General features: G+C 40.9%; 1 protein-coding gene across 5 annotated transcripts in view; it reads left to right on the plus strand.

The window, feature by feature from the left end:
• chchd3a (coiled-coil-helix-coiled-coil-helix domain containing 3a) overlaps positions 1-22989 on the plus strand; it is a 72465-nt gene that overhangs the window by 41311 nt on the left and 8165 nt on the right. For 3 of the 5 annotated variants that reach the window (XM_084346226.1, XM_084346228.1, XM_084346229.1), the window contains 3 exons: positions 622-636; positions 1868-1951; positions 12517-12587. In XM_084346226.1, the coding sequence (XP_084202352.1) occupies positions 622-636; positions 1868-1951; positions 12517-12587 (170 nt within the window). The remainder of the gene's footprint in view (positions 1-621; positions 637-1867; positions 1952-12516; positions 12588-22989) is intronic. The other 2 variants (XM_084346227.1, XM_084346230.1) reach the window with 1 other exon arrangement.

The raw sequence follows: 22989 nt of genomic DNA on the forward strand, positions 1-22989 counted from the left end.
TTCCTCTGTACGCTGTGATTCTTCAAACCCGCTCTCTGTGTCTCCTTCAACATCCTACAGTGCTTATAGCAAAAGCTTCAAGGCTTCTCTGCATGGCTGCTTTCCATATGATCTGCAGTATGGGTGTGTTTTTGTGTGTCTTTTGAGTTTCAATGTATGTAACTCAAAGAATTATGAAAAAAACAAAGGTGTATGGTTATATACCATATAGTGGTGTAAGGGAAAATTGCTGATCCTTAATCAGTACGGTTCGGCACGCATCTGAACCGCAAAATGTAGATGATATACAGATATTTGAATGATGCCTGGGTTACAAATCGGGGGCTAGGCTAACAACTCAGAGCTTGTTTTTAACTACCTCGAATTTTGAGATCCATTGCCCCCCTAATACAATACGTGTGTGTACACACCGTTGTGTGTGTGTGCATGCCAGTGAGAGAGGAGAGTGAGGGGATGAAGTGTGAGTGTTCAAGCAGAACAGTGTGGTAGCCAGTCACCCCAAGCCTCCGAATACTAAACCTTCCCAAATGTCACTTTGAAGAAGTTCATGGATAAATCAGTGCCTCTTTACATTCTTTTCCTTTTTTCTCTGTCTTTACTTTCAATGCTCCCCTTATTCAGGAGAATGGACGGAAGGTAAGTCTAGACGTCTTTACCTTCTCCACGACTCTGCAATTCTCTCTTAGTGTTTCTGCATGAGAGAGTCAAGGATTTCTTTTTCCCTTTCAGCTTCTTTGAGATGGTACATTTTTCTATCCGACAGGTATTTGAGCTGCTCCAAGTTTTGATGATCCCTTTTTACAGCTCTCTTGCTTCATATGCTTTGTTAGAATTATAGATAAGATGACGATTTCAGGTTGTTTCTGAAGACTTATTAACAAAAGGGAGCAGCAATAGAAAAAGTTCAATTTGGCTTTCAATAAAACAGCAGTATCTCTTATTTAAAGGTTTTCCAACACTTTTATGGACTTTTTTTAGAATACCATAACATGTTTTTATCTATCAAAAGTGATGGATGCTGGATGTAAGTCTCAATTCCACCAGTCTATAAACCTTGTTTTATTATTATCTTCCACAGCCATCAATTTTCCCATAGGTTATGACAAGTGAATGATGAGAAGTTATTCCACACAGAACTGAGTTGTCCTGTCTGTAAAGACATTTAAACTTCTGTCACGATTAATACAAATTTAATTAGCATTTAGATTTGAGTCATTGCCCCTCGATCCCAGTGTGAAGGTCTGACTTTTCCTCTCTTGGACCTGATACATCCAGGTGCTTATCTGTTCTGTATATCACCTAGAGTCAGCCGTACGTTTAGTGAAGGTCACAGTAGAGGGGAGGACAGTGGAGATTGGTAGGCTGGGTAAATATATATGCCAGACCATGGTACTCCTTCGCACTCAGAGCTGATGTTATCCTTTTGGCCTGATAGTGGTTTGGCTGAAGATTGAACAGAAGAGGACAAAGAAGCACATACAGAACACGTCAAGACATCATCAGTCCCCCAAGCATGTTTTTTTCTACACATTAGGGAAAATGTGCACATATTCCTCCCTCTGGGTACATTTACATGCTGACAGGCACAGCACACACATCATGAAACAGTACACTTAAAAAAAGATTTCAGTCTGGTGTATATATGCCAATAAACTGAAGGCCTGTATTACAAAGTATCTACTCTTTATACACACTTGTCTGAGCTCTCATCATAGTCGTCTCATGTGTATTTTGTGATCTGTTTGTTAAAATTGGCAATGCGCCACTGAGCACATAAGTAATGGTTTTTCTTCTCTTCTGTGTGTGCATGTGTGTATGCTGCGTGTGATGCGCATGTATGGGTATGTGTGCGATGTGTGTTTTTTAGGCCAAGCAGCTTGAGGCCAGAGAAGCGGACCTAAAGAGGCAGGATGCTTTCTACAGAGAGCAGGTGGCCCGGCTGGAGGAGAGGGTAACGAACCATTTGCACCATACACAAACCTGAAAAATGTCTTTTATATGGAAAGAGGTCACATTAATGTGTAACACAACTTACAAAACTAGCCCTTCCAGTTTTTTTCAGAAATGAAGTGATGATATCTGAATCAGGTTATGATAATGGTTTATTACCTCCACCAGGAAGGTTACTTTTCAACCGTTTCAGTTGGTTTTTGTTTGGTCAGCAGGATTATATAAAAACTATTGAACGGATTTCCATGAAACTTGTATAGTGGATCGGCCTCAGACCCCATTAACTTTTGGTGCAGATACGGATAAAGGGACAACATTTTTGTTCATTTCTCAGGGAATAATGAGTGAGTTCAATTTGATGGGGATAAAGGGGACTGTTGGGCCTTGGCAGTCTGGTATGCATTCTACTGTGCCATTCCAGTTTTTATTGTAACTGAACAAAACAATTTTGAGAAGACTGTATTGCTTTACACACTACTACAACTACAAGAATGATATAAAAAGGTGAATAACAGCACAACCAAACCAAAGCACAACCACCGAGAACATCCCAAGATGCAGTATCCAAAGGTGAAGCAAAAGATAACTTTACATTATACAGCAGAGGACAAAGTTAAAGCTAAATACCGCATTATACAGTTACGGAGCAAGGTGACATCATTGCTATTTTCAAGAACATACATCACGCACTGCGGCTCTGGTTTTTGCCTGGGGGAAAGTTCTCATAACATACCTCTTTTAATGTATAATTTATACACAAACCAGCGCACACAAAAACAAATGCACACAGATTCTTCACACAATTCAGCAGGCGTACGCAGTGGGCTCGGTCACCACTGGGCTCAGCCAAAGTACAGTCACATTTTTTCTTTTTCTTCATCTCTCTGTCCCACTGTTTTTGTTATCATCCTTCAACTTAAACTCTGCATGCTTTCCCCAGTGTGGTGTGCACCGCTCCTTCTTTTTTGTTCTCCGCCTCTGCGTAATTTTCTGTCTGCTGCTCTTTTGCTCTCTGTCTTAAAATCACCGTCAGTTCCTCCGCCTGAAGGATAAAAGGTTACATCTCATTCATCCCTGTGTGTGTCCTCCTGTCCCTGAAAATGACACTACCCCGATGTTCCTTGTCAAACCAGAGTCCTATGGAGGGGGACAAGGGTCAGCTGCCGTGCTTAGACCACTTCAATTGGCAGCTCCATGCTGGTCCCAGTGAGAGATGCCTGCAAGGCAGGGAACCAGGGTCAAATGCCCTGTTAAAGTGTTAAAAAGAACGCCTTCATGCTGCTCTCAAATCATAAATGTTTCTTAGGAAGGATACTGTGCCCTATTTAATGTGCTTAAAATGAGGCCGTCATACTGGGAAGGAGTTTTCTCCCATTTAGAGAGTGCAAAAAGTCAAATACCCTCTACAGTGCAAGCAAAATGGAAGTTTCATACCGTTGTGAAGCCAAATACTTTGAAAGAGGCAGGCACTCTTATCCTAAGATGAATAAGAACTCATAGAACTCTTGGAAATTGTTATAAGCTCACATGGGAGGATGGCAAAATATCACATACTGACTTGGTACATCGTCTTTAGACGGACCTCAATGTCAAATAATTTTGCCTTTGGCTCAAATATGATTTCTTGTTGAAAAGATTGTGGCTTACCTTGCTTTTCCAATATTCTTGGGGCTGTCCCTATCATTTTTGGGCTTTGAAGCTTTAATGAGAATTAACCGTGAATATTCAATGCTTCAACCAGAGGCTGTCAAACGTTCTTGCAATCGCAGAGGCTTCAAAGCGTTGGGGTCAGCTCCAAATGATTTTAGTGTGCTTTTGTTTGTTGCCATTAGATACAAGACAATTCTCTCTCTGGGTCAATAAAGATATCAAATTGTCCTCCCTTCACTGAGCCAAGCCAGTGAGTATTGAGTGGAAGTGGACTTGTGTCAGGAATTGGAAGTGCATTGGTCTGTACAGTTTTGCTTGGTTAGCAGAGAGAACACTGTTGCTGACATCAAGGGAAGGTGTGAATGTATTGATGGGTCATTTGAAAAATACTTTAATTGGCTGGTTAATGGTTCGGCAAAGATCTATAGATGTTGAAACAATGTGAGATGTAGGCATGTTCTCTTGTTGCACTTCACAGATCCACTTGTATGGTTGAGCTTCTCTCTTTCAATTTTTTGGCTCATGTGGCATTGTGACATCTTTTGAGCTGAAGCTTACCTGCGTAGCCCTGTATAGGAGCAACTGTGTGCGGGTGATGGTAGAAGAGACGAGTCCCAACTAACAACAGGCATTATCGACTTCAGGCACTGGCCATCCATCAGCCATGTTGGCCTCTGGTCAATATTCCTTAGATCAAAGTGTCAACAAATCACCTTCACACCTCAGAGAGAGATGGAAGATTGAGAGAGATACAGGGATGGACAGGCACCATGGACAGAGATACTATATGAAAGACAGAAGCTAAAGGAGACAAGAGAAACTAGACAGAAAAAGACAAGATAGAAAAAAGACAGGACAGTCTGAGATTCTGCTTGCAAAGCTATCACAAGAAATTATTATGAAGTGACATTTGTGAGTGAGTGATAGAGGATAAGAACAAGAAAAAGAAGAAGGTAAAAGAAAGAGAGGAGTGGTAGAAAGATAAAATGTCACTGAATGATGAAGAACAAGAGAGTACGGTAAAGAAAAGGTTTAAAGAGCACCACATCACTGAATAGTAAGAGAAATAGAAGTGGGAATCAGGGACTGTAAGACGTAGTAAGGGAAGAAAATGAACAGCATGCACACTGCTTTATTTATTGATTTATGCACAGGAATTAAATGATAAATTAATTACATTTCGCAAACACTTCGTCCTCAAAATTTGCTCATGAACCCCACCATTTCGATTTGCAAATTCTATCAGGATTAATGGCCCGCGGAGACGAAACACAACAGAAGTGGCAACCATGTGTGCGTTTCGTGTGAATGGTGTGTGATCCCGTGTGCAACTGAGGATCATTGGCGGGGCATATTACATGTTGTCTTACTGTGCAGCGAGCGGCTTGGGACTCCATAGGGGGTGCAGTTTGTTTGGACTGTGTTAATAACGCTCCTTTTTCTTGTTGGGGCCGCCGCACCCCGTTTGGCACTCAGTCCAGCCTCTCTTCACCCGACGTAAGCCCCGCAGTATACCAAACAAAATCATTATTGGCATGTTCTATTCTTGTGTACTCACTGTAACTCCCGCTTGGTTAATAGCGTACACTCCAGATGAAAGAGCTCAATACAAATTGACAGAATGGAGAGCAAATTTACAGGAAAACACAAATAGAAACATATAACTAGAAAAAACATGTCTTACATACAGGCTATTATGTATGAAAATATATTAAAAAAAAAACCAATTGAACAAACATGCAGCATCCATATTCAGGTAAATGTTTTACTGTATACTGTTTATTAAGGGTTTCTCCGGTACTGTTAAGCAGTGCAAGATTGCATGGCAGTGCAAAGAACTCGTTGAAGGAGAGAGTATATGGACAGTATACACATTTTGTTTGGACTCAAGCACAAGTATGAGAATTTGCTTTTCATTTAAATCACTGAAAATGTAATATATTTCAGTGGGATGCACAGCTACATCGGCTGATATTCGTCTTTATGAAAGCTATCAGCCTATCTACAAATAAAAAGACGCTCTCAGTTGGCAGTGGCCGATGTTCATCTATTGTGTCACATCAATTTTGTGCTTGAACATTCATGAACTCCTGGCTCAATACATCCCTGCCATCAGTTTGTAAGGCTATGTACTATAATTTCTGAAAAAGTCTATTGAGTAGGTAGTTGTATAGCAAGCAAAAAAAAAGCCTTTCAAGCAGATACTTTACAAAATAAGAATCTGTTTGATCTGACAGAAGGTTATTACCTCTGCCAAGGATGTTTTTGCCTGGTTTGGTCGCTCTTGGCCCAAAATTTCCTTGGGGTGGTCATTTAGTATTGGCTCAAAGTTTCCTAGGATTGGCCAGTATTAGCCCAAAATGCCTTGGGTAGGTCAGTCAAGTCAGTCAGTCAGTCAGTATTGGCTCAATGTTTCCTTTGGTTGGCCGGTATTGGCCCAAAATGTCCTTGTTTTAACAAAAAAAGACATTTGAACAATACCTTGGCCACTGAGACATTATGATGGCCATTTTCCCCTATGTTCTGACATAAACTAAACAAATAATCAATTAATGGAATACTCAACACTCAGTTTAAACAATAATTAGCAGGCAGCCCTGTTGCGCACCTGCTATTGCACCATACACGACGATATTCAAGCACAATAAGATTATTTGATATTGCACGGTTGGTGCACAGGATTTGTTTTGAGACATCACATGGCTGATTTAAATATTCATGCGAGTGATGGCGTGTGAAAAGAAACTGTCTAGGACAGTGTTCTGTATCAGCGCCCAGTGCTTTTTGGTTGTAAACCCTCCATTTTGCCAGTGAGATCACAGTAAATTTGATTTCACTCGGAGTGTACCGCTAGCTTAATATTATCTCCCATCACGTTCTTCACCCTTCCCTCCATTTGCCCTCCGGTCCTCCCTTTACCTCAGGATTCCCCCAGCATCTTCACACACCAGCAGAAAGAGGCACCAGAAGAGAGAGGGAGAGAGAGAATATAAGTCTGATATATATTACACGTCTGTTCCAATCCAACATGGCCATTCATCAGAGGGGCTTCCAGTGACAGGCCATCACCAGGCTCCCAGGCAGCTCAGCCTGCTGCCTGTGCTGCTGCTGCTCATTGGGGCCACAGCTACCAAATAGCCCCTGAAAACAATATCTATATATTTATTACATTTTCACTCAATACCTGCCCTGCTGTAAAACAATCTCATATTTAACAATCAACTCGCCCATGTTTTTTCTCCTTTTTTTTTTTTTTTTTTTTTTTACCATGTCTCTTTCCAGCCCCCTTCCCCACCACCGTCACATCTGTCTCTCTATATCTCTCCTTTTTTTTTGAGTGGTGTTTTTTTTTCTTCACGCCTCAATTTCATTTTTTTCACAAGAGATTTTTCTTCTCTTTTTTTCCCCTATCTTTCTTTTCGTCTTGTATATCGATGAAATTGGATTTTTCTGCTCTCCCATGGAGGACAATCACTGCAGCAATTGCCATCTCATAGCAAAGTTCCACAGCGCTGTGAAAGGAAGAAATACAGGGGAAAGAGCATTAAAAAAACAGTAATAGCTTCTATCTCTATCTCTGTCGCTGTCTCTGACTTGCTATCTTCATCTCTTCCTTGGCCTGTCATTTCGCTGTCCCCCTCCTTCTCAGTCTTTGCCCTCTGCCTCTCTGTCTCGAGAGTGGAGCTAAAATTTTAAGTACATTTCGCTTGTGTTGTGTTTTAAATTGAAATTAAAATTAGAAGATTAGAACAGTTGTTATTCTTGCTTGTCCTGTTGTTGTCCTGGAGCAGTAAAGATGCTTTCTTTCACCACCACAAAGCACTTTATGTAGTCTCTCTCTCTGGCTCTGCTAGTTGTATAACACTGACACAGTAATCCAGAGTGAAGACATGACAGTGTGCTGCAGCACTGAATTATTGTGTCGGAGTCTGTTTGCTGTTATAACCGCATGATGGGATTCACAGGGATTTAACGGGAAGTCTTTTCAAGGAGAGGTGATTTCACAACAACAGAGCAGCACATCCGTTTATGTTTAAAAAGAAACAGCGGTGACACTCCACAGGGTAAAATAATAATGCTGAGATACAACTTTTCTTCAAATGTCAGCTTATAAGGCTCAGGGTTTGTTGAAACTTTAGTTGCAGCGATGTTTCTGGACCATTATGACTGGTATTTATTGGATTGCATTATATTTTTTGGTCCTCATGTATAAGAATACTAAAAAAAGAGGGTTGAACACATTTTCCTTAGCCTTAAAAGTAGCTAGGTTATTCTCCCTAAACAGACAGTTTACTGACTCCACAGACATTAGCTGTAAGCTAAGTAGCAAGGAATGCACCAAGTGTCGGTCAGTGTTTGTTTGTTTAGAGGTCAGCCTCTGACTTATCTCAGAACTCACCAGAAACTCCAGTTTTTCTGTGGTTTCTTCTAGTCTATCCCTTTTTCTCCCCCTCTCTGTGTGTCGTTTATAAAGTCTGAAGCCTTGGGAGGAGTCTTTCTGTCAAGTTGTGCTACTTCAATTTTCGTCATTATGATAATTTCCCACTGACTTTGTACTTTGAATTGCCACCTCTAAATGTTATGTTGCCCCTTAAAGCAAATCTGAGTTGATGCTTAGTCATTTCTGTGTATGACATGACATATCCTTATGAGCAAGTTGCAGTGAGTCACACAGCAGAAGTCTCATTTTCTCTCGCTCTGCAGAACCATGCTGGGGTTTCTCCCCATTCCAGCCCTCCTGCTCAGCTGCAGATAAGAGAAAGAAGCCATCAGTACAGGGAGTTATTTGTTTTATTCATTAAAAATTGGAGGCTTTTTCCTCTAAATTGAGCTGGAGCCTCCGTTGCGGTGCAGCTTCTATCTTCTCCATATCGCTGCAGTGCATTAGCAGTAATGACTTAATTTGTCTATGACACCCCCCACCGGCATTTTGTTTGGCTCCAGATGAGCTAAAAACCTGGTGGAAAGCAAATAGGGTAAATAGGATGCAAATAAACAGAAGCAATGGTTTAGAGGTAGATACTTGATTGCACATGGTGGTATGCATAGTACCAGATTCTTGTAGTAACGCTTTTGTGTTCATCCATTGGTCAACAGCGATCAGAAAACTTCTTTCTGTGAGAATTAAAACGAGGTTGTGCTTTTCAGCAACCAAACCAAGCGTGGGCTCTCGTCTCTGTGCAAAAAAAAAAGATCAGGGCTATTTTCCCAAATCAGTTGGGGCAAAAGCTGGAAATCACAATTTGAGACCACTCAGTAATCACAGAAATTACTCTCTCCTATCTAGCCACCAAGGTATGTGTAGACACTTTTGGCAGCGTGTCCACACATGTACTCATGCTGTGTGTGTCAGCGTAAATGCACGTGTATTGTTTGTGTTGTAAGTGGTCCTGCAATCATTGTCACGCATGGCCTTTTGTCCTCCCTGGTGGATTAGTGCACTGATTAGTGCCAGCTTTGCCATTTAGCCAGGTATTATTACCTTATACTTAGTATTCTAGACAGAGACCCAAAACCAGCTCCTTCTGACTCTCTCTTTCTCTTCCAATGGCTCAATCTTGGCACCCTGGAGAAGTCTTATTCTTGCCTCTTTAGCAGCCCAAAAATCTCTTTTTAGCCTTTTTATCTGTGAATAAGCTTCTCTTTTAAATCCTTTTTCCGTAGCTCTTGACAGTTTCTTTGTCTACACTGAAAACCACTTGATTCAAGGCCAAGAGGGCACAGATATAGCATGAGCTTACAAGTTAACTCTTAAACTTTGGGCATACTTCTTTATAGTGTTTTTTTTTTAAAAACTAGTGTCCGCCTGAGGGACAACTGCAGTGGGTTTGTAGAGTATTCAGACTCCCTTTATTTTTCCACGCTTTGTCGTTCTATACATTTAATTCAGGAACTTTTTTGTCATTAAGTCTGCCCAATAATAACAAAGTGAAAATAAATAAAATGATTCTTCCCAGCAGTCACTTGTACCCTTCTGAAAATATATCGCTGAACATGTATATATCTTTGACATGTAAGGGCGGTTCTTGGAGTTCATGACTTATTACTCATGGGATCCTCCATAGACATAAATCATTTCCAATCAATTAACTTTGACACACATGGACTTGAGACATCTTAAGAATGATCAAAGGAAGCAAAATGTATCTATTAAATTTTAATTGCCACAGCAAAGGGTCTGAATTTATGTAAACAAGGTATTTCTTTGTTTCAGTTCAATATATATACCATCCAAATATAGGTGTTTTTGTGTCGTTCTGTAGAGGAGTCTGCGTATGATGTCAAAAAGTATAACTTGTTTAAAATTATGTCTGTAACTTTTCAGACTGTGTAAAAGTGAAGGACTCTGAATCCATTGCAAGCCCTCAAAGTAGTCCATCCAATTGAAGAGGACTTCAAATCTGTATCAGACCTTTTGACAGCGTTGTCATGTCCCATCTTCTTTTAGCTCTACAACACATGACTATTGATCTTTTCAGCAGTGCAGTTCATTCCTATTGATCTTTTCTGAACTATGATGAATGTCTTCCCTGCCAGGGGGTTAAGTTAGGGTAGATGGGACCAAGAGGCTTTCATTTGTCACATTGCTAGTGTTTCCAGCGTAATTTATGCATGATGACTTAGGTGTTTGGTTTCTAGTGACTGTCACAAAAGTCTAAGCCTAAACTTATTGTCAGGTCTTTGCTAAGACGTATATTTGTTCTTCTTTTATCAATGCATAGATTAGATATTACTAAGTTTTAAAATTACATTATAAACCGTTGCAGTCTTGTTTGAAACCTTTTCTTATAAAACTTATAAACCAAATTGTAAGACCAACTTCCTCTGCACTAAACTGAAAGGCTTTTCTTGTCTAATTTCATGATTCTTTCTATGATCTCCTGAATCTCTGCTTATGATTTTATATAATTACAGTCAGCGTCAATAGACAGGATTATCACAGGCAAAGCGAAATGCTTGACAACGTGCAGACAGGGAATGAAAAGATGCAGGGGTACACACAGTTTCAAGGTCTATGAATTCTTTATTCCATAATAATCTTGAAATTGTAGAGGAAAAATATAGAAGGAAGGGTCCTCCACTCTTTTATAACCTCTCTTAGTACAGAAGCAAATAAAACAAAGGTTCTCTGAACAAAAGAAATATGTACCAAGGAAATCACTTCAGATTCAAATATGATTTCCTGTTTTTCTAGTATTGTAAGAGCCACAATCCACTCTTACCACATTTCCTTTATTTTCCTTGCAAAAGAAAATAGTGTTATGCTATTTAATGGGCAATTGGAGTTGGTTCCTTTAAGTGCACTGTGCAAGTAAAGCTTCAATGGAGCAATTTCTCCCACCATAGATTTTAGACCACATTTTTCTGACGTAGGAAAGTCACTTTCCACCATTAGGTCGGTTTGGATAATCCATCATTCTTACAGATGCATTTTTATCTATTTTGATTTTGGTCATTTCTGTGAAACAAAGCCCACTATACCCACTATACCAGAGTTTTTAACCTGCAGAAGTTCAAAAACAAAGTGGACAAGGTATACTACACTAGCCAGAGCCCTTTTCATCCTGCAAGAAGCTGCTACTGCAAGTATTTTTCACATTTTTTAGTGACATGTCTCTGAGAAAAATCGTTAATCGTTCCATAATATAAATTTCCTGAAATATTTCTATCCATTCAGGGAGTGTTGAACTCTTTACTCAGCCATTTCCTCGTAATTGCTTTTTAACTACCAGCTAGTAGCATTTGTAATAAATTTCTGTCCTGCTTTTTAGGCCCACTTGGCACGTTTCCGAATACATAAAACTAAAATAAAAAATCATCCTCCTAGCTGATTACTGATCTGATCTCTTTTACCTAGTCTATGCAGTAAGAAGAAATATTAGGACACTCCCAAAAAATATCAAAAATGACCAGCAGACATATTACCACACAGTTACTAAGCGCATTGTGTAGCGCAACGTTAAGCCAAGAGGAAATGGCACAAAACCAAGTGTACACAAAGTGTACACAAAGTGTAAAGAACATTATCAAGTGCAAGTTTTACTTTTATTAAAGTGGAGCCCTTTAACATTGGCATGGGTAGATATTCCTTAATATTGCCCCTGGATCAAACCTCATACACCTCTCAATCAAGCCATCCATCACACTTTACAACCTCTCACCATTTGATCATAAATGTGCAGAACAGCCTCTGAGGGCTGACAAAACACATTTTCCTCGAGTGGTATAAATGGTATAGGAGCTCGGTTAACATGGCCGTGTTTGAGGAGGTAATTCAGGTTGAGGGGTCCAACTATGGGTCCATTTGCTATGGGTCACCGGGGGATTATGACCGGTGGTCTGCACGTTGTTGACTAGCGACCCTCTGACCTTGCAAGATTGCTGCCTGTTATTACAGCAGTCGTTTGTGGGAGGATAAGCACAAACGCACACATAAACGTGCACCTATAATTCACACTCTCTCACAGAGAGGCACACATGCATGGTGCACAGCCACACACACACAAAACAATATTGAATAAATGTTTTTCATCGGTGCAGAGTTTATATCTACAAATATACTCCCCACTTACATTACAGGTCACAAAGTTAGCATCCATGTTGTGGACAATAAGCCCTACTGGTAATAGAGCTGTGCCCCTAATATCCCTCTCCATTAAGTTTTAATAGAGTTTGAGTGTTGTTAGATGAGTCAGGGCTGTGCAGGTTCGGCTGCACTGTACTGGACTATATCAGATCTGAGCTGTTAAGAGGCATTTCTTTGCTGAAATGTTGCTTTTTGCCTAAATAGCTGCAACCTGAAAGCAGGGAAGATGTGAATGAAATTGGATGGACTGTTTTTATATAAGAGATAACATCACATTTTCTTGCATTTGTCTCACTCACTGGCTTTTCTCTCTGTCTCTCTGTCTGCAGAGCGCTCAGTTCTACAAGGTCACCACAGATAACTACCATAAAGCTGCCGACCAAGTGAATGCCAAGTTCAAGTAAGTTAACACAGTCGATCCAAAGTAGATTGAAGGGTTTAAATCACATACCAAGAGGGTTTTTTCCCACATATTGTTTACATTTAGCTTGAAAAAAAAAAGAACTTTCATTGTTGCTTGCTTGTTTTTGTTTTGTTTTTTTTATGTTTTTTTCACAATAAAAGAATTTTTTTTTGTCTTGCATAGTAGGTATTTATTTGGAGATCTTGGTAGGCTTCATGTGAACTATCTACAATTATCCAATCATTGAAGATTAGAAGTCCATCTGGACCAGTGAACATGCGATTGAATTATGCTACCCACATTCTAACCTTCGTCGTTCAATCAGAACCATTAGCCCGACCCATTAGCTGATGTTGATGATGGTGGTTCACTGATAAGCCTGATCTCATGTTGATGATAACTGACGGGGCTTTTCTTGTGCTCTTTTAATTTCCCGGTGTTAGAAGAGTATCATTTATTCTGTAAAACTGAATTTTCTACAAGACCTGGGTCAAATAGGATTATCAAATCATTTGTAGCAGTTTTATAAGATGTGTAGCATTACGTACATCAAGACACAACGTATGAGAAATCCTCCATGCTGTAGACTATTTTGCCCTTTCTTGTATTGCAAAGTATGAACCACTAGTCTTGAACTCCAAGACCATGTATGGTCATTACTCTGATAGTGTTACGCTATCCTCTAAATGCATTTGACAGCCACACCTTGCAATGTAAACAATGGTTACTTCATTGGAACTATCGACAGAGGATGTAATATTAAGCAAGCAGTCATGGATGTAGCGCATATCCAACACACATATGTGTAACTCAAGACGTGCAGAATCCCTCCCCATTCGTGTTCCATCTGTCTTCTTAATAAGAGGCCATTAGGCTCCATAGTAATGTAGGGAAAGTGGATGAGGAGCCTATGGGAGGTGGGGCAAGAATGGGCCCTGGCTCTGAGCACTCCTCCAGGGAGGCTAGGCTAATTGTGTTAGCTTGTCATTAGCCAGCGCTAACACTGGGATCATTGTCTCCCTTAGAAATGCTGGAAACTGATTAGCCTAGCCCATCAGGGGTTTAGCGCTAGACTCGTGGAAGCTGGAGCTCAGACTTCCCAAATCACATTAAAGAAAAAAAAAAAAATCACTGGAATAACATTAGTGCCAAATGACAGTGCTAACTGCAAGCGAACGTCGAGCTAACGGCGTGCTGGTAGTCATGTGACACAGGCCTTTGCATGAAGAGCAGTGATTGGCTGATTGGATTATAGGAGGTGCATTAGCAGGGTTGTGACGGGGTTGCAATTGTGGAAAGGTAGCAGGGGAGGGAGGGTGTGTGTGTGTGTGTCTGTGTGTGTGTCTGTGTGTGTGTGTGTGTGTGTGTGTGTGTGTGTGTGCTAATGAAATGGCGGGAAGGTCTGGTGTTACAAGACAGGGGCAGGGATGCATTGAGGGGATCAGAGCAGAGCAGAGGGTTAATTGGATTTAACAGGGCGTGTTTGGCTCATCCTTGTTTATGTGTGTGAGTTCATGCATGATGGTGTATGTTTGTTTGTACTCGTACGTTTGAACATCTTTTGTGAACATAGCGCGGATGCCTTTCCTCAAAGCTCTCTCTCCCTCTCTCCCTCTCTCTCTTATGACAGAGACCCTACTGAGATAAGATGCTATCTGCGGCCTCTTTTGAATAATAAAAGGAAATATTTTTTGTCTCACACAGGCTTTTGATTTCCTCAAAGTTGAAAATGTCCCCCAGAGATAAAAAGAAAGAAAGAAAGAAAGAAAGAAAGAAAGAAAATCCAGGGCCTTATCCGTACTTGATAGAATTAACATTTGATATGTTAATGTGAGGATGTTATAAAGTGTGCGAGATGACATCTTTCTTATTAGAATGTCTTCATTTCCCCACTCTAGCTCGTGTTAGTGCCACTGTAAAGAGAGTGATAGTACTCCAGGGATTGATTAGTGTTAGGGCTGATATTAGGCTACGGTTTATTATAGGGGAGAAGACGATGTGTGGGACCAGAGCAGGCTGTCTGTCAAGGGTTGTAGCATCCATATACTGTACTGTACGTGCTTTTGGAAGTTTTAATTAGAACTGTTGGGCTGCTTGAATGTACAGTTTCTGTTGGGAATTGGTCAGATTTCCATTGGACAAACCTGTCATTACTTTGTGACATTCAAATGGAGACGAGATAGACAAATCAGGTCCCAAGGTGAATGGGATTTGGGAGGAATGTATGCATCATAGCTCTATGCAGGGTCTGTTTTTACACTCACTTATAGTCAACATGGGAAATAATTACTGTGATTTGAACAGGAAGGGGACAAGACATTCTTGGTAGCACCAAATTATTCAGTTGACTTACACTGATGATTTCACTCCTGTGTCACCCTTTTCAGTGTGTCTCTCTTTATTAGCATAAGCTTTTTGGGCAATTTATGGAATGTATATACAATAGGTAACCATTTAATTTACAAATGGGCTTCAGCAAGTAGCCAGTGTGCGCATTTTCCATTCATCGCAGTGGTACAGCATGGTCATTTTTCTTTGGCGATGTTGAAAGAAATAAATTAAAGTGTGAGAGGTAGGTACTCAAGGGAGGGAAGGTTGTATGAGTGTGTGAGATTGTGTATAAGTGTAGTTGTTTGCTTACGTGTGCAGTACAGCTGTCCCCTGCTGTTCTGCTGCAGTATTCCCGCCAGAGAATGATGGAGCTCTCCAACCAGAATGCCACTGCATCACTGTGACCTTATTTGAAGAGACATACACACATCTGGATTCTTTCACACTTACTCACAACCATGATTTTCGACAAAAATCCAGAAAAATACTAATATAAGAAGACAATTGACATTGTGCTTCAAAGAAGTGGCGCCATAAGAAGCTAAACATTTATTTTTTGTATTGTTTTTCACCACAAAATAATGCACATGTGAATAATTTTAAGTGAGTATGAATGACAGAACCAAAAAATGATCTTTTCCTCACCCTAACCGAGTGGTTTTTGTGCCTAAACCTGACGAGACTATTAGCACAGCGTTGTCACAACATAAAATTCAAAATTGAACCTAAAGAAATGTAAAGTTACGCCATAAAAAGAGGTCAAGCTTCAACACCAACATCCAGGCTTTAGAGATACACTCCGGTTGGTAAAAAAGGCTCCTCTAGTGTCTGAAATGCATCGCCATGAATCATCTACTCCTCCCAAAGACCTAGACAACAGGCCAGTGAACATTTCTCCCATGAATACGTAAATATACGCAACATGTAACACATAACATAATGAGACAGTGTGTTAGTCAGACACGTAGCACCAAAGCTTTTATTCACTTTCCCTGTGACACTAACTGAAGATAAGAGTTCCCAGTCGCCTGCGGAAAGGAGGCCCTCTCTCCCTGCGCCTGATTTATATCCTGCCACCTTCACCACTAGTTGTTTATCCAAGTCTGATGCATTATCACGCTGTCCAGTGCTGAATGTGTGACCTTTACTGCACCACATGTATGTAAGGGTGCACGTGCATGTGTGCTTTCGTATGACACGATGAATGAATTCGAGTGTGCTCACATGTGGATATCTCCTTAGGACTGTGTGTGCGCTGTCTCTCCTCTGGCTGCAGTGACCCACTGGGGCTTTCGTTTGAATTGCAAGCTGACAGGCGTGGAGGAAAATGATAGATGTGAGATTATGCGAAAAGATGGAATGGAGAATGAAAGAACGGTGGCGTAGTCCTAAGCCTGCTGTCAGTGCTAACCTTTGGTGGGGCTTTGGGCTTCTTTGTTGAAGCTGGTCACTGTCACTGTTTGTCCAGGTTCCCTGCAGAATTGGGATGGGACAGGGAGATGTTAAAACGGTGAATGAGTCAGTCTGACAAGGCTCTGTAATGCTGAAGGATTGAGACCATCATCTCTTATGTCTCCATCCCCCACCTCAGGTCTCATAACTTGGATTCCTCTAAGCTTCCAGCCTTGATGGTGAGATCTGTGATAAGATCAAAAACGGCTGTGTACTTTCACGCTTTTGTGTTTTGCGCCAGAGAGTGCACAAGTGTGTCTAAGGCGCACATTTTCCGTTTCTTCCCTATACACTCGGCCATAGAGAATAAAATCTCATTTTAGTCTGTCACTTCACTGTCACTCCTCTCCTCCCTCAGGCTACACGCTCACTCCCTTTGTCTGTTGTTTATTTTTTAGCTCTTTTGAATAAATCTTTTTTTAATTTAATCCAGTCGACAATAACAGCCGCTGCAGTTCACGCTTCATCTCTCCGCACACACACATGCAAAAAGGTGGAAATGAGGAGGCGTGGAGCAAAACTTGTTGAATGTAAATGGCTCGTTGTTTTTCTTCATAACACTGGTGTGCCGTGCTGTCGCGGTCAAGAGACCACACCTGACAGTCTGTCTTCGCCACACAATGTGGGAGAAAGTAGGGCCCACTCATCCATCTTTCAACCCCTTATAATCATAAACATCTAAAACAACTCCTCATCTGCTATATCATATACGTGAATATATTGCGAAGAATTACCAGCAAACCTCTTGGTGATTAAGTTTTCAGTGCAGCGTTTTTTTTGTCAAATATACTGTGATACTCTGGTTTATTTACAACAAACAAAGAGCCAATAGTATCACTTAAGTTTACCAACCACAATTCCCTAATTTTCTACAAACCACTGCTTCTGGTCATGAACGTTGTGTACAAAAAAAAATCACAACATGAATTTTTGCATCAGAAAAATCCCATGCAACCTTACGCAATCGAACAGTTAGCCCTGTAACAAAGCATTGCAGGATGAGGCAACAGCGCTGTGCATTTGTTTTATCTTTCACATTAATAAAGAGGACAAATACGCTGGAGAAAATCCAGCAAGTTCCCTGCAAAATCCACCCTGCTGCTACGAAATGTAAATAAGGTGTAGAGGCAGGTAGAGGCTTTCCACATTCTTGGCAGCGCTCTTGTTTGTTTAAGGGAATAATACTGATGTCCCAAAATAAATAAGGTAATGAAATATTGACGTTTAATTTGAGCCAGGCAGCGCTTTTAATTACTTAAAATGACAGGAAATAATTTAGCAGGTGGAAGTTGCAGAGGTGTTTTTCTATAAAGTAGTCGTCGTCTGTGAGGCGGGACAGACTGAGCAGAGCTTTGACCTCTCGGTCAGGTGAAGGCGAACCACAATTCGGTAGCTAGGCAACCCGGGCGCAGGGACAAGATGGTGGTCAGCCGAGGAGACAGAAGTCAATAACTGCTTTAAAAGCTCTTCTTTCGGCCTTAAGAGCTTTGCTGTGCTGGCTGCAAAAAGCACACACGATCCGAGAGACCTGCGTGGGCGCACACATGGATGCGCAATGCACATACACACCTTTTAGTGGCTGGTTTAGTGATTTTGCTGCATTGGAAATGAGTAGGAAACCCACTCACAGCTTTTATTGCTTGTTGTTTTTTTCATATAGTGAACATCACCTATGACATGATTGATGGAACAGAAAAGAACTGACATGTAGAATTTCTTGGATGTTCAGAAAATGCTCAAAGCGTATTCACCAATCACAAAGCACTGCCACTCCTTGACCGTTGCGGATGAACCTCATAATTTCAAGGTGTCTCTCACAAATAAGGATCCCTGAAACAGTGAACGTCTTTTAGCTGCATTTTTTAACATATGTTTGTCTTCCTCTGCTTGAGGCCAGACAACCGTCCACTTGTAAGAGCGTACTTGAAGAGGGGTCAGTGAGGACATACACCCGCCTTCTTTCTCCTCTCATGCGTTCATCCTTCTTTGTCTCCCTCACTGCTCACTTAGGAACAGTGTTTTCTGTCTTAATTTAAATCTCTCTCACTCCCTCTTTATTATCGTCTGTTCACTCACTCATACGCTCTCTCTCTCTAGCTCTCTATTTTTTAGCAGTCTTTTATCCCTCACACTTCATTCTGTCTCTCTCTCTCTGTCCCTTCCTCTCTCACTCTCGCTCTCTCTCTCATTCAATCTCTTATCCATGCTGATGGATTTCACTGCAGGGGGTCACTCAGGTCTGCTTTTAAAAAGCAGCGTGAGCGAAATGTGTGTCATTTTTCTCCTTAACTGGATCATTTGTATTTATTTACCCCCCCTCGGTACTGACGCCTGCCTTAACTAGAGAGAACATGAGGGCTTTTTAAGGGGGAACTGGCACCCGCCCCTTAACCCTATTAACCCCTAAGTGGACCCAAATGATGATAAATAGACAATGTGGTGATTGGGAATTCAATCTGGTGGCAGGCGGGTGTAATCCATACTGTCGATGGAGCTTATGTATGTGTGTGTAGAGTCAGAGTTAGAGTTTGGGGGAGATAAATACTGGCAACATGTGTGGAATCTAACCAAATCAGACTATAAAATTGCTTCTACCTTCTCTTGGTAAAGTGCTTTTGATCATGATGGAATGAGAAGCCCAGTAAACCATGTGTGGCACACCAAATGGCTTCATTTTAGGATAGGATAGGGTTGCTTGGCAAAAAAATTAACTTACATAACGGATATTCCCACCAAAAGAGAACAACAACAGCAAATGAACAAAATCAAAGACTATGAAGAACCAAAGTTGGTTTTTGGTCAAAGTTGCCAGTTTTGGAGAGTTTTATTCAGGAAAAGGTCTAGCTTAGAATAGACTTAACATTAAACAACATTGAGAACAAACATTGAGAGTTGTTTTTATGTTAAATGATCATCAGGAGCGGTTTGTGGCGAATCAACCTCCAACCCGACAACAAACTGCTCCACTGTTAAATGAAACAAGACTGCTGTCCATATGCCTAGATGCATGTGTGGTCAATATGCTATTGGGAACTGTCAAGTCTATTAATTTGAAAGAGCAATGGCCAATTGGGAAACTCCAACAAGCGACCGACCAATGCTGTAACTTCATCACTTTCCCATTTATAGAGATGGCATCGCTTTGCTGCGGTCAAGCCAAACAAGGGCTTTGAAGAAACTATGACGTTTCAAAAATAAATGTGGGTACTGTATTTGTATCAAATCCAGCCCAGTCCCAGAATACAATGTTGGAAGTTTACATTTCTGCAAACCACTGATTCATTGACCTTTGCGGAGACCTTGGTACAATTCTCAACCATGTTTGTGCAGACAAAAAACAGATACGTTGACTGGAAACTGGGACACCTCCAGCAGTGTTTTTGGCAACCAAAACTGGTATTTCAAGCCAAAACATAATCTTTTCCTAACCTGTTACCAAGTGGTTTATGTGCCTGAACATAACTAGATCACAAGCACGGCGTATGAAAATAGAAAATTTAATCTAAAGAAATGAAAAGTTTCAACATATCTGTGATTGTTTTTGTTGTTCTGGTGAATGGGTTAACCAAACCTCATAGTATTGTTTTGGCTCAAGTATGGAAAGTTTTTAAATGACATCCAGCCTTAATAAGGACAAAGACATTTTCCTATCCACCAATGATCAGATGATTAGCTCCAGATGTGTTTTGTTACAGTTTCTTAATTAATTTTAACACACTCATATCAGTTTTAATTATCCTTGTTCGCTTTTTTTGCTGTCATTTCTCATCCACTTCCTGCTATGTTAGAATGTCAAAGGAAGAAAGCGGTGCTTCTGCTGCAGATGGAGTAAAAACTTTTACAACAACCCTCTGGAGGCAGTCTGTGCTGTAATCTGTAATTCTTTTTGCAGGGGATAGTTACTGCTATCGAGTATTGGAATGGACAGTGTCTGCAAGCCTGCAAGTCCCCATATGTGTGTGTCTTTGCTCAGAGTTGTAATGTGTCTCAAATTATGACAGATGGACGTACATGTTTCCAGATGCGTGTCGCACTTTGTTCAAGTATTGAAGCATGTTGTATCCCTAACAGAGATCTATGAATGTCATTTTAGTGCACGGCTCTACATTTCTACAGCAGATAGTAGTCATGGTCAATATATGTTGGTTTGAAAAATGCACTGACACTGATGCTCCCCCAGTCTATTGGCGTAACACATGCATATTGTATGAAAATCCCAACATCGATCTCAATACGTCCGCCAGCTTGCGGTCAATATGTTCTTTGAAGAATGTAGCCGTAGCAATAAACCTATTCGAATATGTTCCCCTCCATGGAAATGTGCTGACTTTAGCAGCGGGTGGCTTGAAAGAAGGGATTGCATTAAATGATATAAGGACACCTTGAGGAGGGGGACAGACAGTGAGAGGGAGTGAGCAGGTAATCTGTTCTGCTTTACTACATGTTAAATGGGACACATTCACCCTCTCATATCATTTCTGCCCCTCCTCTCAACCTTTTCTGTTCTCTCCTAAAGGGATAAAAGGAAGCAAGCAGAGAGCTTCAGGAGTGTTTCTTGGAGGGTCTCCTTCTGCTTCTCCTACATCTTCTTCTCTTCTGCTCCACGCTCTCTTCTCTGTCTCACTTTCTCTAATAAAGCATTTTTTTTTCTCTAGAGCATCCCCCCTCCTCTCTGTCCCTTTCCCATTCTCTCTTTTTGTCTATCTGCGCAGTGATTTATGACGCAGGGCAGAGAAACTGTAATGTAGATATCTAAACAAACCGTGCTCCTCCCTTTCATTCCTATCAGTAGATCAAGGCAATAGGGACGTGATCGGTGTGTGTGTGTGTGTGCGTGTGGTGGATAAGGTGTTGTTATAGAGACCTTTACTGCTACTGGTGGCACGAGGCAAGACCCCTATATGACTGTTTAGATTTACTGTCTCTGGGGTACAGGGGTGCAGCACACACAGACATGTATAGTGCAGTAATAACCAACTGTATCTGGCTAGATGTCTATATTTGTTTCAGAGTCCCCCGCCACATGGGGTTTTATTAAATATCCCATGAACCTCTGGGGATTGAGGGAGGGAATAAAGGAGAGAGCAGTAAAAGGAAGAGAAGGAGCAAAAGGAGGGTTTGCAGGACATTTATTGGAAACGGCTGCTTCTGTAACCTGTAGAAGGATCTATTGATGAGTGTGTATAGACATTTATACTGTAAGATTAAAATTTTTGCCTGTGCGTGTGTTTATCTGTCCATGTTGAGTGATGAGTGTTCGAGTAAAGAACAGCAGCCTTTTTTGCTTGGTTAGAGGTCAAAAGAAATGGTGTTTTCCATATTTTTCTCTGTTAAATTCTGTGTAGTTTTAAATCCTCAAGCCTGCTAAAAAATATTCAAATCAAAAATGTATTTGAGCCACCCACAGCTCATGGACATGCACCATTTGATGAGGGGTCACACGTTTGACATTGCATCATTAAAATAAGGGTAAAAAGGCAAAGGAGTTAACCAAAAACTCAAATTCTACATTCAGACAGACTGAAAAACATCAAAATGCCTCTGGGCTTCACCTCTTATTTTTTTTTAATTCCTGTAAATCATTTAAACATGACCAAAAAAGCTTTTGGGAATGTGATACAGTCCTGATATTTATTAATGCCTTACTGCTCAGGTTACATGGGAACAGGATGATTTATAGTTTTTTGGCTGGTATTTATAATTATCCTGTATGATTCCCGCAGTAGAGGATTCTACTGTGTCTCTGCAGCATCTTACTGCCGATAATTAGCCCTGTGTCCTGCACTGAATTCAACATTAATAACCTCATGTTTGACTTGTTTTTTGTGGTATTTGATATTGCTACTGCATGTTCGGCGGTATTGTGCAAATTGTTATTCAGTCCAAGGATCAGAATCCCCCCTGGCTTGCCTAAAGCTGAGTACAATAACTAGAGTGTATTACCATAACCAGCCTGGAAACATTTGGTTATACTTGAGGCCAAAACCGACATGGAAAACAAAAAGCTTCACTTGTCAGGTAGAAATGATGACATTCAAGCATGTTGCATGTAAATTCTTTGCTTTGCTATATTTTAGTTCATGACTTTATATTTTTGAAGCTAAACATTTGGGTAACTTTTATACATCAAAGGTAAAACAGGGTAATGTTGTCATGGTTATGTCTATCGTTTTTGCATCTAGTTACCCTGCAGCAAAGCATTGTAAATGACACGAGGGCACCGAATGTAAAACTAAAGAGAGGAGGGAGGTTTGTAGTCCTACCCTACCGGCTCCGTGTGGTTGGTGGCAGGAACTTAATGTTAATCTTAATGATAGATGATAGAGGATGCAGCGTGCCGCCACAGAGTGTGTGTGACAGTGTTATTGTCTCCATGATTAACTCAACCACTGTCTCAGCCCCTTCCCTACAGAGAGAACCAGAGAGCAAGCAAAAATAGAAGTACCACTGTCTAGTTGCTCATCAAGAAACGCTCCTCATTTCTACCCTACCTCACCCTCTTTCCCCCTCCCTTCCTCTGTCCTCCTTTCTCTCCCTCTCAGAGGCCATTACTGGTGATAAACACCGTGGTTTGTATCAGCAGGATGCACCTGGCATTAACGCGAACGCTTAAGAA

Source organism: Pagrus pagrus (genome assembly GCF_965226575.1).
Source record: "Pagrus pagrus genome assembly, chromosome: 23".
In the NCBI taxonomy this organism is placed as follows: Eukaryota; Metazoa; Chordata; class Actinopteri; order Spariformes; family Sparidae; genus Pagrus; species Pagrus pagrus.